We start from the raw sequence: 16156 nt of genomic DNA, 5'->3' as shown, positions 1-16156 counted from the left end.
CAAAGTGTATTATTTGGTTCAGGAGTTGCACCTTGGGACTCCATCAAGCAAATCTAGTTCCCAAAAGAAACAGAAGTTCCTCATCACAAAAATCTAGAACACAGTCTTGGAGTATATCCCCCAAAATGGCATCCAAACAAGGGTCCCATATACTCAACTGACCTAAACCTGCCATTGTCTCTTAACATCACCAGCCTAGGAGCAAGGGGAAAAAAACAGTCCTCACCTGTAAGAATTGTACAAGTTTAATGTGAAAATTAAAGAAAAAATACAAATAGAAAGAAGTTCATATTCTTTAATGTTGTACAAAAAAGTATGAGTAGAACCAAAAGTAAATTAAACATTATCACATTTGTTTACACCACTATCGAGTTCTTCATATTAACTTTACTATTCAAACAACAGAAAGTAGGTAGCAATTTAGGGACTGGGAAAGAGATAAAAACCAAAAAAAACTTTTCTACCATGTTTATTCTACACTGTGTATAGCTGTGCTCACAGAGACGGCTTCTTTTACTTCTCCACTGTGCAGGAATTCAGTTGTATATAAAATTGAACCTGAATTTTAGAAAGAACAATATCTTTATTAAAAACAGCATTATTTACCAAGTATTTTTTATCTTAGATGGTAAAGAAATTTGGACATTTCTACCCTCCCTTGACATTTTTGGCATTTTCTCACACCAAAACATCCTTTTCTCTCACCTGGCTTACACATTAAATAACAGTGTTGTTGAATACTTACAATTAAAAAAAATTTAACAGTATACATTTGATTAATTATCCACTAACAAGTTCCTTGAGAGAAGGAAAATTTTTATACCTCATTGTATTATGTCACTCAGCACAGTTCCTGATACCTGATAAGCGGTGTTCAAATAAATGAATTATATGACTCTTTTACATATCTCATACTTCAACTTTTAACCCATCAGCAGACCAAAGAAGAGGAGCAAAAGATAAAGTTTGATAAGTTAACAAAATGGAAAGAACCAATTTCATACTCAACAAGCTTTCACAGAAGGCCAAAATCACTATTGGAACTGTTTTTGAACTAACATCTATTAGGCATTTACCAGGTGCCTGGCACTGTTCTAAGCACTTTATATGCATTTTTTCACTTGCTCTTCACAATTCTATGAAGTGGGGACTACCACCCTGATTTACAGGTGAAGATTAAATAAGCAAATAGGCATAATCATTTGTCTAAGGTCACACTGCCAGAAAGTTATTAAAGGTGGAATTAAAAAAAAAAAAAAAGGTGGAATTCAAATCCAAACACTGCCCACAGCATCTATATTCTTAGCCACCACATTGTTCTGTGACTCCTATCTATATAAGACTCTAAGGACCTCAACCAGTACAAGTCAACTCTTTTTTAAATGCATTTCTTATACCTCTATCAGCCAACGACAACAAAAAAAAACAAAAACAAAAAACCAAACTCCATGTACGTAAAAATTCAGGACTTAATCCCATATATCCCAGTAGACCTAAATATAGCACATTTCAAAGAGGAAAGAGAATATATTACACCAAGAGATTCAATTCTCCACATTTTCATATAGATAATTCCCCTCAATTTTATTATATAGTGCTGACTGCCATTTTACCATCTCTTCTCTGAATGCAGACTTCAAACTTAACAGTAACAAAAATATCAGATGTGGGGCAGAGCACTCACCCAAATACCAGAATGTCATGCTGCAACTTGGAGTCTGGGGATACTTTTAGTCAATCATATTTAACCTATGGCTTGTACATAAACTAAAAATCCATCTACAGTCTTAGTTTCCTTGAAGACCAAATTTCATAACTATTCCTTCTCAAGCAGCTCAGAGTATTTTAAATTTGGCAATTTAGATGAATCAGTCACAAAATATTCAACTTTCCATACCTGCTCAGAAGCTGAGGGAGACTAGAAATGATGGGTCCATATCCTGGTGCATTATCATATAATTCAAACAACGGTGCAGCTACAAGCTTGTAATTTTTAGGGACTGCAAACAAGGCTAAAATAAAACAAAACAGTATTCATTTCCTGTAAATTCTTACATAATCACTGCTTAAAATTCATTTATAAAGTAATCACCAGTTTTACATTTGAGAAACTTTTGCGGAAAAAGATAATCCTCTTTAATACACTTTGGTTGTATCTTTCAAGCAAAGTTCACAGTGTTAACAACCAAGAGCACCTTGTAAGTGCTGGCCCTGGGAACAAGGGGAGAAGAAAAGAGCCTTCAGGTTTATAATTTATTTTGAATTCCATTTTAAGACTATGACAAGAAACAATTATTTGTTAAAATGTACAAAACACCTACAGGTGGTATTTAAAAAATTAATTCCTCTGTCTCCTAAAAGTTTTAGTTTATCATGTGAATATCAGTACCAGAAGCTAAACAGCTATTTTAAAATACTACAATCTGGTATTTTAGGCTCTAGTTAACCTTCCCCCTATAGCATGATTGGCACACCTATGAGAAGAACTAGTTAATTCTGGGGCGCCTGGGTGGCTCAATCGGTTAAGCATCTAACTCTTGATTTTGGCTCAGGCCCCTGCGCTCAGTGTGTAGTCCACCTGAGATTCCCTCTCTCCCTCTGCCCACCCCTGCTTATGCTCGCCCTCACACTCTCTCCCAAATAAATAAATAAAATCTTTAAAAAATAAGTAAAATCTTTAAAAAAACACAGTAGTTAATTTGGTATATACATAAGTATATGTTTTTATTTTCACAATAAATCCAAAAATTCAAGGAACTTGGAGAAAACACAAATATAAGTATTCTTGAAATTACTCTACAAAAGTTTTCAGATGGCTGCATTCTAAAACAAAATAACTTACCTTTCTCTTGAAGTTGAACCAAAAACAACTTCTTATGTTCCTTAGGTTTTGTAATATGTGCAGGAATATATGGGTACTAAAATCACAAAAGAGAATAATTTGCATTTGCCAAGACATCCCTCATACCTCCATGCCTTTATTTATCAACTTCTCCCATTTCAGGCATTAAGATCAAGTATCAGAGACCATGTTCCTCATAATCCCAACACAATTTAACATGTATCCTGTGGTTTCATTTATTTCTTTATATGCTTCTTTCCCAATACAGCATAAACTGTTGGGAGAAACAGAACTCTTTCTAGTCTTCCCTTTACCAGAACGTGGTACCTAACAGATGTTCTAATAGATAAATGCTTAATAAATACAACATAGTGAGTAGTAAACCATTCAACCATTCAAGTCAATTAAATAAGTAGTCACAAGATTTACAGCTTGAGAAATTTACAACCCAATGAAGTTTACTATATTAGAAGTTTAAATATGGCCTGTGAGGTATTTGACAAGACACTCCTCCCCCAACAATGTCACATACACATACACACACACACACCCCAGATACATGCTTCAGAATACCAGATGAGTAGTCTCAGTGGAGTCCTGTCAGCTAGAAAGAGTCAAGGTGCTTGTGAAAATGGAGAAAATATTTTGAAGAATTTAAGGGATTCTAAAGAGAATTAGAGAGGGGTGGTTGCTAGCTCAGAAAGAATTCTGGCATAGTGAATTTGAAAAGTCAGAGATAGACAACTCACCTGCACCTCCCCACATACATTCAAAAAATCTACTTTGGCTTTGGGAGTTGTATTTGAGAGTAGGGGAATTGGAAAATGCTGAAAATAGATATAAGGGGACAGTAGGATAAAACAGAGGTGGCCAAAAGGAGGAAACATCACCCACATTTTATGTAAGAACTTAACACTGAGAAGCTACATGTCTTTCCCAAGACTACACAACTAAGTAGTGACACCAGGATTCAACCTCATCTATTCAACCCTTATCTAATGGTAAAAGCCTATTATTTCCCACTATGCTACCCCATTGGATATCCCAGTATTCAAGTTAGAATAATGATACACCAGAGCCATCCCTAAGGTATGATGAATGAAGACAACTGTCCCAGGCTTTGGAGGTGCCCTACACAATCATGAAAACCAGGCACAGTGGCAATGACAGACACAGCAGTGAGTAGTAGTTTGAAGAGCACAGGCTACAGGAGACCTGTGGTTCACATACAACAAAAGCTCCTACACCATGACCGAACCAAAGTGACTGGCATTACCCCAATTGTCTTCTACTCGTGGCTATTTGTTCCTTTTCTTTTAATACTTTCTTCTCCAGTCTTCATCTTGGGAGTTTATTTTAAGCCAACTGCACTTTATACAAAAAGACAGGGAGATGGTGTCATGCTCTTTTCCCGCTGACACCTAACCAATACTCCAAGTGTATTAAATAAACACTCAACACTTACGTTATATCTCATGCTAGCAGAGCCAACCCTAGGGTTCAGTCAATGAAGGGAACTGTCCTAGGACTTTGGTAGGGGAGATGAATGAGGGGAGTATTCAGAAAGTAGCCTGGAAAACTTTTGTGTTATTACTGAGCTTCCAGTTTGATCAAAGAATGTTCAGAAACCAAAAAACATTAACAATTATCGTTCTATGTACCTTTGGACCAGGAACTTCACTATTTCCAGATGAAATTATACTTTCTTAAAGCCAAGACAATTTTCAGGTAGTGAGTACTAGCACCAGCTTCCACAGTGCCTTCTCTTCCTATCCCTCAGCTATACTAGAGAGTCAGAAGGAAGAGGACAGATATAATCATTTTTTGCTTGGCTGGTATTTTGTATAATTCTTAACCTGGAACATCTTGTCATGCAAAGAAGCTATCTAAGTCATAGAGCCTTGTCAACAGGATTCAGGATCAGAGGCTCCCATCAGTTAAAGGTAAGAAAATTTGAGCTCAGTACCATTATCAATCATTACAATGGATTAAAACACAATGAATGTATTTAAATCCATGAGGTTATAGGACACTTTAAAAGGTCACTGAACCAGATGCTTTTTGTGCACCTCACCACCACCCACCTCAGATCTCATCCCACCTCAGATTTCAGGGCAGCTATGTTGGAAAGTGCCAGAAAGCTCCCAGCTTGCTGCCACTGTCTCACTCTCTGCTTTTCAGCCTCAAAGCATTTCCAAAGCCCCAGAAAATCTCACAACCAGTGCTCCGACTCAACATGAAAGTGCAAGGGAGTTAATACAACCCTCATCCAATGGGGTAGGAGTCTCTAGCCTTCCATCCTTCTAATGGAACAATTTTAAGGTCCAATCCACATGGTTCCTCACAGTCCTTAGCAGGATCAATCCAGCTGCCCATAGTTGTAATAAAATCAATTATATACCCTTCTTTTTTTTGACTACTGCTGTTTCTGGTCTCTCTCTCCCATCAGTCTCACCAGTCTACTGCTTTCTGGGATCACTTCCCAAACAAACTATCTGTACCCAAGTCTCTGTCTTATTCTTTCTTTTGAATAAAGTCTTTGAAGGATACTAATAAATTAACTCATTCTTCTGCAAAGAAGCATCTATTCTTTCCTACACAAACTATACCTCAGGGTAACCAAACAGTTGATAAGAGAAGTTTCTCTTAATAAAAGGATCACAACCTTAATGAATTAATACACCCAAGAAATTATTATCTATGATCTGCTAACATTACAAAAAGAGACCACCAGACATTATAAAACTTTTGATGGAAACACATGATACTGTCTGTGAGGGCCATTCCCCAAGATGACCCCCAATGGCTCCTGTCTCCTGGTATCCACACCTCTGGGTAGTCCCCTCCCACAATGTACTATGTTGACTTGTGTGACCAATAGCATATAGCAGAAGTGACGGTATGTCACTGCCAAGATTAGGTTACATGGATCACAGCTTTCTACGTGGGCATGCTCTCTGTCACTGCCTCTACCTTGGATCTCAAGCTCTCGGGGAAGCCAGCTGCCTTACTGGGAGTTACCCTATAGAGATGCTCTCATGGTAACAGAGAGAGGCCTCAGGTCAACACCCAACAAGGAACTGAAGCCTTCAGTCCAACAGTGCAGGAAGAGAGGCCTGCTAACAAACACATGTGTGAACCTGGGATCAGATCCTTCAGCCCCAGTCCAGCCTTGAGGTGATGCAATCCCAGCCAACAGCCTGACCATAACTTCATGAGAGACCATGAGCCAGAACCACCTAGCTAGGCAGCTCCCAGATGCCTGACCCTGAGAAATTAAGATAACAAATGTCTGCTATCTTAAGCTGCTAGGTTTGGGGGTAATTTATTATGTAGCAATAAATAATATACCGCATATGGTGAGCCTTATACTCCCCCACCAGCCAAATCCAGGCTCTTGATCTAACTACCAGTTTATAGGACAGAAACGAAAGAACTACAAGTTCAATGACAACTGGCAGAATGCAATCAACAATGATAACACAAAGGACTTTAAAAAGCTTGTTTTCATTAACAAATAAATTATGAGGAAAAAAAAGAGAACTAGGAAACTGACCAGCCAAAAGAGATTTAAAAGACTATCCTAATTTAAACAGAGAACAAAATAAAAACTTGAAACTAGTCAGAGTTACACATATTTAATGCTATTATGAAATAATTTCTTACTCTTAGTGTGAGAATGTGTACCGTGTTGTTTTTATTTAAAGAGACTCTTATGTTTTAGAGATGCGTACTGAAATATTTACATCTGACATGATGCCTACGATTCGTTCCAAAATAATCCAAGGTGAGGGCAGGGGAAAAGGCGTGCCAGGTGAAGTCTGACCATGAGCTGCTAACTGTTGAAGGTGGAAGACAGGTAATGGGATTCATGTACTTTTATTATTCCTACTTTTGTCTGTGTGAAATTTTTCTTTAAAAGAAAAAAATGCTTGATTTTTAAATTTTTTATCTAAACTAATGAGAGAGAAAGTCAAATTCTGCTATACTCTTTTCAAAAGGCTGGAATTAAAGTAGTTTTCTACTTCCCCGAATGCTCAGCAAATAGAAATGAGCATTGACCTGAGGAGGTTCAAAATTTGGTCTCCACCAGTTACCAATGCAGTCATCAATGACCCAGTCTTGCAGGACTCCATCCTGACGACCCAATATCTGTCAAAAAGAAATAATACAGTCAGTAAACAACTAAATATACCTACCCATGAATATCCTTCTTTTTTAAGATATAGATTTTCTCTTTATAATTTCTTGTCTATTATTATCTATGTCACTTGGCCCAGGACATAACTATTAGTCCCAAAATGGCAATCTAGTATCAACCTAACTACATAGGACCAACAAATCTGTTGTTATGCCCTAGCCACACATGAAAAGCCAAAGGTGACCACTTTCTTACATCAGCCAATGCCATACATACAATAGCTTTAAATCACTACCTAACTAAATTATAGAAAAAACTTTCATTTTTATAAATCTGTGTGGCATATTAAACTTAAGTTATTTTAATCAAAACTATACTCTATACATTTTAATTGGTCAAACATGGTTCTACAAGGTTTATAATGAGAAAGAGAAGTTCCCTGTCCTGCTTTCCCCATTTCCACTGGCTGTAACTTTCAACTCTTTGCGGTTTTCCCCCATACTTACCTTTATTTTTACAAGCATTCACCTTTTTAAAGAAACTGTTTTAGTTTCAGAAGGTTGCTGGGGGGGCGGGGATGGGCTAGGTAGAAGGTGGGTATTAAGGACACTCGTGATGAGCACCAGATATTATATGTAAGTGATGAATCACTAAATTCTACCCCTGAAACTATAAACACTATATGTTAACTGACTAGATTTTAAATAAAAACTTGAAACAAACAAAAAAACCAAACTGTTTTAGTTTCAGATTTACAGAAAAAAATGCAAGATGGTACAAACTTCCTATGTATCCCACACCCAGTTTCCCCTATTTACATCTTACACTAGCACAACACATTTGTCACAACTAATGAACCAATACTGCTACTTTATTAACTGAAAGTGAATACTTTATTCAGATGTCCTTAGTTTTTAAACTAATGTCCTTTTCCAGTCCCAGAATCTCCTGTAGTAACAGTTTCTCAGTTTCCTTGTTTTTGATGATCTTCACAGTTTTAAGGAATACTAATCAGATATTTTATAACATGCCCCTCAGTTAGACTGGGATTATGGATTTTGGGGAGTTTGGAGAGTTTGGAGAGGAAGACCACCAAACTAAAGTACCATTCTCATCACATCATGTCAAGGGCAAGTTATACAGACAGGACTTTTCACTGATGTTAACCTTGATCACCTGGCTGACATACTGTTCATCAGTTTCTCCACTATAGTTATACTTTTCATGCATTCTTTTTGGTCATTTCTTGATTACTTTATATTTTTATAAACCTAAAGAAAAGAAGCAATTAACACCCTCTACTGTGAGAATGTGGATCTTTTTTTTTTTTTAAAGATTTTATTTATTTATTTGACAGAGAGACACAGCGAGAGAGGGAACACAAGCAGGGATAGTGGGAGAGGGAGAAGCAGGCTTCCTGCACAGCAGGGAGCCCGATGCGGGGCTCGATTCGAGGACCCTGGGATCATGACCTGAGCCGAAGGCAGACGCTTAACAACTGAGCCACCCAGGCGCCCCTGAGAATGTGGATCTTAAAACTATATCCTCCATTCATACTTTCTCTTCCACTGTCCTCCCATTATCAATATCTAGTTAAGTCTACATTCAGTATTTAAATTACTATGACTAGGTGACTCAGACACACCAGAGTGTTTAGTAAACTATAATTTCATTTCTTACTATACAACTATCCTTTTCCTTTAGAGTTAATAACTGTTTCATACATATATCATTCACTATCACTATTTCATCTCCACATTCTCCCAAGAACTTAAATTTCTTCTCAATTCAAATGTCAATTATTCTGTCAATTTCATTTTTTTCCTAGGAGACACTTTCTATCATCCTCCTCTAGTCTTAGATGCTCTCTCATTCCTGCCTCGCAAATGGAGTCCTAGGGCTTCCCTCTGCCTCTCTTCCGTGTTGTTACATCCTCTCTATATTTTGAACCCTGTATCTTCTTAGTTTTTTCTTTCATTTTGGTAGTGAACACCCTCCAGCAGCTTCCTGAGAAAAGTTACAAGAGATATATTTCTGGAAACTCTGTATGTCTGGAAATAATTACCTGCACACTTGATTTATGGTTTGATTAGACAGAGAATTCAATGGCAGAAATCAGGCTCTCTCAGAATTATGAAGGCATGTTACAAGACCTTTTAACTTCCGGTATTATTTCTAGGAAGTCAATACCATTTCTGTTGATGCTTTGTATTTAACTCATGTCTCCCCTCCATTCCCCAACTTCAGAAGTTTTTAGGATCTTCTCTTTATCCTTACTGATTGAAACTTTCATGATGATATGCCTTTGCATGGATCTTTTAACATTCATAAGAGGGCAGGCCAGCAGGTCTCTTCAACCTGAAAACTCATGTTAAGTCTGAATTATTGCTTTGATATTCTTCCTCTGCCCTATTTATCTATAATCTATTTTGGTCCTTCTAGAATGACCCACTAATTTTATCTTTTCACACCTCTGTTTTACCTTTTCATCCTACTTTCTAGATTTCCTCAATTCAATCTTTTAACCCTCTACTGAATGTTTTGTTTCTGCTAACATTTTTTCAACACTCATGGGTTCTTTCTTGTTGGCTGAATAGTCTTTTTTATGGTCCAGTGTTCCACAGATGAGCTATCTCCTCTCATCACATCAAGAATATTTATTATAGGGGCGCCTGGGTGGCTCAGTCATTAACTGTCTGCCTTCGGCTCAGGTCGTGATCCCAGGGTCCTGGGATCAAGCCCCGCATCGGGCTCCCTGCTCGGCAGGAAGCCTGCTTGTCTCTCCCCCACTCCCCCTGCTTGTGTTCCTGCTCTCGCTATCTCTCTGTCAAATAAATAAATAAAATCTTTAAAAAAAAAAAAAATTTTTATTATAATTTTATTGATTGCTGAATTTTCTGTTTCTGTTGAGTTCCTTTTGCTTCTTTTGATCTTTTTCTTATTAAGACACTTTCTCCAAAAGCCTGGCTCACATTAAGGGTAAAGTACTAAGGTACTTAGTTGTCACCTCTGAGTGATAGGGCCATTCTCTTTGGGAAGATTCCCAAATATCATCATCTGGAGGGGGTTTTTTGGACTGGTCACTTTCTCTAGGAACAAAACCTCCAACCTATAGTCTGGGGTATGTAAGCCTAGTTGTCACAATTTTATCAGTGTAGTAGAAATCTAGAAGTCTCACTATTCAGGATGTAAACTCTCATTTATTCTCCTCATCCCTTCTACTTTTTCATTATGTTTAGTGTTCTGAGTCAATCTCTACTGACAATCAATCACCAGCCAATCTTTATCTAACTGGAAAGAGTGTGGAAGACTATCTAGATATAGAAATACAGACTATCCATCAATCCAGTTTCCAATCCATGCATGCCCCCACTTTCATGGGCACCTGGCACTTCCAATTCTTCAGCCTTTGTGGTGTTATGAAGTGCTAGGTCCTGAGCTACCCCCCTGCTGGGCTGAGGTTTCCACTAAGTCAGATGTGATTTGCCCATCTGCTTTTCTAGCTTCTAAAAATTCTTTTTTGCAATTGTCTCATTTTAAACTCCTTCAATCCTACTGAATTTCTATCTTTTAAAACCCCTTTACTTCCTTTTTGGTGGATTTCTGAGAAGCAGCTGAGTTAAGCAAGTAGGTTCAATCAGCCACATGTAAACGGAAGTCCAAGCAGAGCACAATATTTAAAACATACGATGCACTTAAAAAAATACTGGAAAGATAAACCAATAGGTCAAAGTGGTAGAATTACAGGTGATTTTAGTTTTGTTTCTCCTTCTGCTTTTCAGTATTTGCCAAGATTTTTGCACAGAATGTGTATTAGTTTTGTAATTAAAGAGGGAAGGATGGCGTGCTATTTGGCCTCAAGTCTTCAGAAACAGACATTAGAGTGACTTTTAAAAGGTAGCACAATTTGGGTAAAGCTTATAAGATGTGCGCAAAAATGAAAATAGCTTTTTAACAGGAATCACTCTTGTTAAAACCCTATAGCGGCCTACGCTGCAACAAAACTAACTGCATTCCAATCTCCAGCTCCATGACATACTAACTGTAAACATCAAGCAAGCTACTTGAACCCTCTGTGCCCAGTTTCCCTATCGGTAAAATGGCATTAATATTAGTACTTCTCCCTAGGACTGTTGTGATGATTGAAGGAGCTCCTGCATGTAAAGCACTCAGAAAAGTGCCTAGCACAGTAAGTACTCAATAAATGTTGGCTTTTATTAACCATTATTGTTACATCAACACCTTAATGGAAAAAAATGTTAAGTTCTAGTTCAATTTACGGAAAATAAACATAGTACTAACACTCTGTGTTTACGTTTTATTTATTGAAAACTATTCAAAATAAGCTTAAAAAATAAAAAGATAAAAAGCCTAATTATCCATTCAGTTGATGATGTTCAAATAGGCAAGGATAAAACCACCAAAGCAGTTAAATGGAGAAATACCTCTGTCATTAAGCGTTTTAGTCCTTCAACTTCATCTTCTCCTGGGTTAAGTTCACCACCTGGTCTGTATAAAGGTTAAGAATTTCACCTTTCAACTTAAAACAATTTTAGGATAACAGGAAGAACACAATAATAGTTATTTCCATCATATAACTGAATAACACATATTTCAATGTCACATAAGGCAATCAAAGCAAACAAATGTCAAAGGGAGGGGGAAGAATGTGCTATAAAGTTGAATTCATAATATTAATTCACCAGACTAACAGTGCACAAACCCTAGCTTTAAACGAACAAAATATGTAATATAACAAACAACTTCTAGCCACCAGTCTTTCCCACTCTCTTTTCTCTGGAAGGTAATCTGGTCATAATGGATTCTAGAAATGCCCAAGGAGGCAATGGACCACATTCTTTAGGTCTGAAAAATGGGGCATTCTTCAAGAATTTCAAACTAAGGATTTGGACCTCTCTTTTTGGTACAATCTGGTCAAACAGTTGTGCACTAAATGTATAATATGGAGATATTTATGAGTTTAAATGATAAAACTAAACAGTTACCTATAAAAATGTAAGTCATTTTAAGAATAGGAAACACCATTCATCCTAAGAAAGAAATAATATCACTTGTTCTTAGTAATGGTACAATGACATCTAGAAATTAAACTTGAACTAATTTGCTTCACAGGGCTTCTATCAGGCTCAGTTATTAACAACAATATACAGAAACATGCAGATTGCTAGTTAAGGAATAAATGAATACTACACTGGAGAAAAATGACATTTTTTCTCTTTCTAAAGACTCCATTAACAGGAGTGTTTATGGAAATAAATGACTAAGGTCTAAAATTGTCTTCCAAAGCTGCACAAACATCAATCCTATTAAAAGTTGTCTAGCTGTTAACTTCCAATGACACTTACAATTTGAAGAAAGTTGTTCCCAGCTGTAGCAGTAACACATGTGGTAGCCGGTGCTCATGTACAATCAGAACTCCTTCTACAGTCCTTCTCATTCCAATTTTATCAAATTCCTCCCTCATGCGCTGAAATCTGGCTGCAACAGAGCTGTCCTTCTCATAGAGGGGCTCTTTTGTACCAAAAGTATAATTGGTAAGAGGGTACCTGTGATCCAAAAACAAATATCTAACATGAGAACTGAAGACCATAATTTACCACGGCAGATACCAAACACATATAAGGTAACTATGGTTTAAAAAAAAAAAAAAAAAAGTGTTCATACTGTACTCAGAGAACCAGGTTTTGTCCAAAGTTACACAAATTAATGTGACAGCAGAGATTAGAATCCAGCTCTGGACTGTAAGGCCAGAGCTTCCATTACATCAAGTTGCTACACCACACTTAACTTTCAGGTATAGATAACACCACCCCTTTAGGCCCTCAACTGCTTAGAGAAGTGGCTATCTGGATATCTGGTAATCCTCTGGTTTTAGATCATGGCTGCTAGACTAACACTGCCAACCTGGCTAACACCCCCTTGGGCTCTTCTACTAATCTAATCAGAAATTCTATTAATTATGGGTGCTAAAGACTAGTATCTCTTTTTCTATAAGGTGAGCGATCGATCACCTTCCATCATCTCTTCAGTTACTTTTCTCCCAGTCAACTACCCTCAGACTTTTCTGGTACTGAAACCCTTTCCTCTTCAGGTGAACTTATCTTTTCCCTCCATATAAACCTTACCTTTCTGCATGTATTCTATCCAATATCCTTATTCTTCCCTTCTCGTCATTCAAATCCTTTGCCCACAGTATCTAATCTGAATATTGTCCCCTCCTCTAGCAAGAATTCAAAATATAGCTCATATAAAGACAGTTTTCATCTTGCCTAGTAAATATCAAATTTTTCCTTAGAGATAGTTAAAAATCCTATATTTATATTTAATGAAACATACCACCTTTTAACCCCCCAATCATAACCCTTACATTAAAGAAGCCTCTGATTATAAGTCTTTGAGTAAGAACACTTTGACCACACCTGCCTATTCCCTATCAAAATGACTTAACATTAAAAGCCAACAACTATATTAATTAATCCACTTAGCTATTCTTGAAAGGTAAACAAATCAAGATTGTCAAAACTTAACACCAAAGCCAGATTCTAGGCATGAATGAAGCAGCTCTAAAATAACTAACATATACGATTTCCAGGATCCTTTAAAGAATTTAATAACTTCCCCAGTAGACCCAACACTGAATCTAACATCATTGCTAGCAACAACAATTTCACACAGTACTATGTGCCAGGCAATTTTTTATATGTATTAACATTTAGTTTTCACAACTTGAGTTAGAAAGAATTAAGGATAGCTGTATGTATCTGTACTGTAAAAGCCAGCTCTCATATCAATAAAGAGATGCCATCAAAATGAAATGTAAGAATTTTCAGATATGAAATCAGAGTGCCAGCCCAGACATGCATTTTATTCCCATCACACTGTGAACTTTGCAAAGCAGGGACTACATCTTACTTGCTCACCACTGTATGCCCAGCATTATGCCCAGTGCCTGGTACAAAGTAGACATTCATGCAGTACTTCCTAAAAGAAAGTATAGTATGGGAGAAAGGACTTGTTTTCAAGTTAGATTATAACCCACCCAGGTGAACTGCGTTCACAAGAGTGATTTTTTTTTCTGAATACCATATTTATATAGGAGAGGAAACATTCTGTAAATTCATCAACCCATAACTTTAATGGAGCAAAAATAAAAACACTTCACCAAGTTAATTCTACACTAACTTGATGCAAATTGATCCAATAATGAAGTTAAATCAAGGGAAAACCGCAAGCCCTAGTCCTAATTACCAAAGTAATCCAGAAGCTGTGTTTTCACATTTTTAAAAAGAACGTTTGCCTTTTCTGCTTCATGGGAATCTTATGAAGATGTTTTAAAGAGGGGATATGAAATTAAACTGCTATTATGTTAATGTAATAGCTAGAGATATTAACTTGTATATACCCATCTATCTAGCTACAGATTTCATAAACCTAACATTTTTATTGTCTAAATTTCCATGCCAGCACCTGTTTTGCCAAATAAAACAATAATTACAACCATCTCTTCAATTTCAAATCGCTTTTGAAGGGGAAAAGTTAATTTATTTGAAAGTAAAATAGAGAAACACCTGAAGTTTCTCATGGAAACACCAGCATCAGTAAATCCTTGCACCTTTTCTAAGATTTTGTTTGTTTGACAGAGAGAGCAAGTGAGCACAAGCAGGGGGAGCCTCAGGCAGAATGAGAGGGAAAAGTGGGCTCCCCACTGAGCAGGGAGCCCTACGCGGGACCAGATCCCAGGACTCTGGGGATCACAACTTGCGTGGAAGGCATAGGCTTAATCGACTGAGCCACCCAGGAGCCCCAGTCCTTGCACCTTTTAAACACTGCCCAGTATAAACTGGCCACTTTCCTTCATTAGGGTCAGCACCACGGTGCCTCACAAACTCTCAGAAATGATTAAAAAAAAAAAGAGAGAACACACTGACAATTTGTTGAGCAAGATAGAACTCCAATGCCAATTACCTGCCACTGCGAGATAACTTTTGAGAGTGACTCCGAAATGCAATAGCTTGAAGGGTTCAAACAGAAAAGTGTTGAAAATAAAAGCACAGCCCACAATGGGTTCTCTGAGGCTACATGCTGGTCCCCTCCAGGGTCTGAATGAAAGCCCAACCTTAACAGTATGCACCCTCCCAAGATGGGGCCCGCTGGCTGCCTGGCTGCTGTCGCTGCGGAGAGAAGACAGGTGAATGCATAGGGTAAGCCAGATGGCCCCGAGCACATGAATAAAATGTGGTGTATGCTGGAGCTCAAATATCAATTAAGCCGTTAAGAGAAAAAAACTAAACCTACGCATTAGAGCTAGCTCTCGAAAGCTCACTGCTACAGAAAAGTGAAAATTGCAAACAAGATAACATTATACCATTTATACCAAATAAGAACCCACAAAAGCAATACCACATACGTGATGTGAAAACATAAACACTGCACAGGAAGAATGAACACCACGCTCTGCAGCTGGTTTCCTCTGGAGACCTGGGCAAGGGGTGAGTTCAAAAGCAAACTCGGGATTTTCCTACTATCACTGAATCCGGGGGCATGGGAGCAAGCCCTCTCTCCGGGAAAGGAAAACCCCCTCAAGTAGGACTCTAACCCCGTGGCGCTCGAGGACCACGAAGGGGCCCGTGGGATCTAGAAAGGCGCGCAGTCGCGAGCGGGAGTGGAGGTGATGGGGAGGCGTGAAGCCCGCCGAGGGCCGGGGGCGCGCCGGAAGAAGATCGGCAGTCTTTGCGAGCGCTCACGAGGAAGGGGGTGCCCGCGAATGCAGCGCGCTAAGGCCAGGCCGCACTTACAGGTTGATGGTGCGCTCCAGGGTGAGGGGCTTGGTCTGCTGGATGTACTTGTTGCCGAACTGGTTGACCCCCCGGGGCCAGCCGGTTTGTGAGCGATTGGGCGGCACCACGGACATACTGGCGAGCTCGAGTACTTGCGGAGAGAGGAAGTGGGGCAGGCAGGGAGACTTTCCCTGTGCCGGTAGCGGTTATTTGCGTCTCCCTCAGCAGACGCCACCCGCCATTAACATGAGAGCGCAAGAGGAGGCGAAGGCACGCCGGAAGTGCATCCGGAGCCTCTGGCGGCAGGAAGTAGAGAGGCGGACGCCAGCCGGGCCAAGCGCCACTAGGCCAATCGCTGATGAGATGGCCGCAATA

The 16156-nt window shown here is 38.5% G+C and overlaps 1 protein-coding gene across 1 annotated transcript; it reads right to left on the bottom strand.

Moving 5' to 3' along the window:
- Positions 1-229: 229 nt before the first annotated feature.
- Positions 230-16070, bottom strand: NUDT21 (nudix hydrolase 21). Its single transcript, XM_036068941.2, has 7 exons — positions 15800-16070; positions 12350-12550; positions 11429-11492; positions 6905-6994; positions 2843-2918; positions 1898-2012; positions 230-558 (listed from the first exon to the last, which is right to left on the bottom strand). The coding sequence occupies exons 1-7, from the start codon at positions 15913-15915 to the stop codon at positions 537-539; spliced, it is 684 nt and encodes a 227-aa protein (XP_035924834.1). The 5' UTR covers positions 15916-16070; the 3' UTR covers positions 230-536.
- Between the last annotated feature and the right edge of the window lie 86 nt (positions 16071-16156).

This window comes from Halichoerus grypus, chromosome 15, assembly GCF_964656455.1.
Source record: "Halichoerus grypus chromosome 15, mHalGry1.hap1.1, whole genome shotgun sequence".
Classification (NCBI taxonomy): domain Eukaryota; kingdom Metazoa; phylum Chordata; class Mammalia; order Carnivora; family Phocidae; genus Halichoerus; species Halichoerus grypus.
Note: the sequence above shows the minus strand (reverse complement) of the source record. Positions and strands in the feature narration are given on the sequence as shown.

Excerpts from the sequence above, each read along its gene's own strand:
- NUDT21 (XM_036068941.2), bottom strand. The coding sequence starts at position 15,915 with ATGTCCGTGGTGCCGCCCAATCGCTCACAAACCGGCTGGCCCCGGGGG. Across the intron at positions 12,551-15,799 it reads CTGGAGCGCACCATCAACCT|GTACCCTCTTACCAATTATA; the intron begins GTAAGTGCGGCC and ends TTTGGATCACAG. Across the intron at positions 559-1,897 it reads CTCCCTCAGCTTCTGAGCAG|GTTCAATTTTATATACAACT; the intron begins GTATGGAAAGTT and ends TCTAAAATTCAG.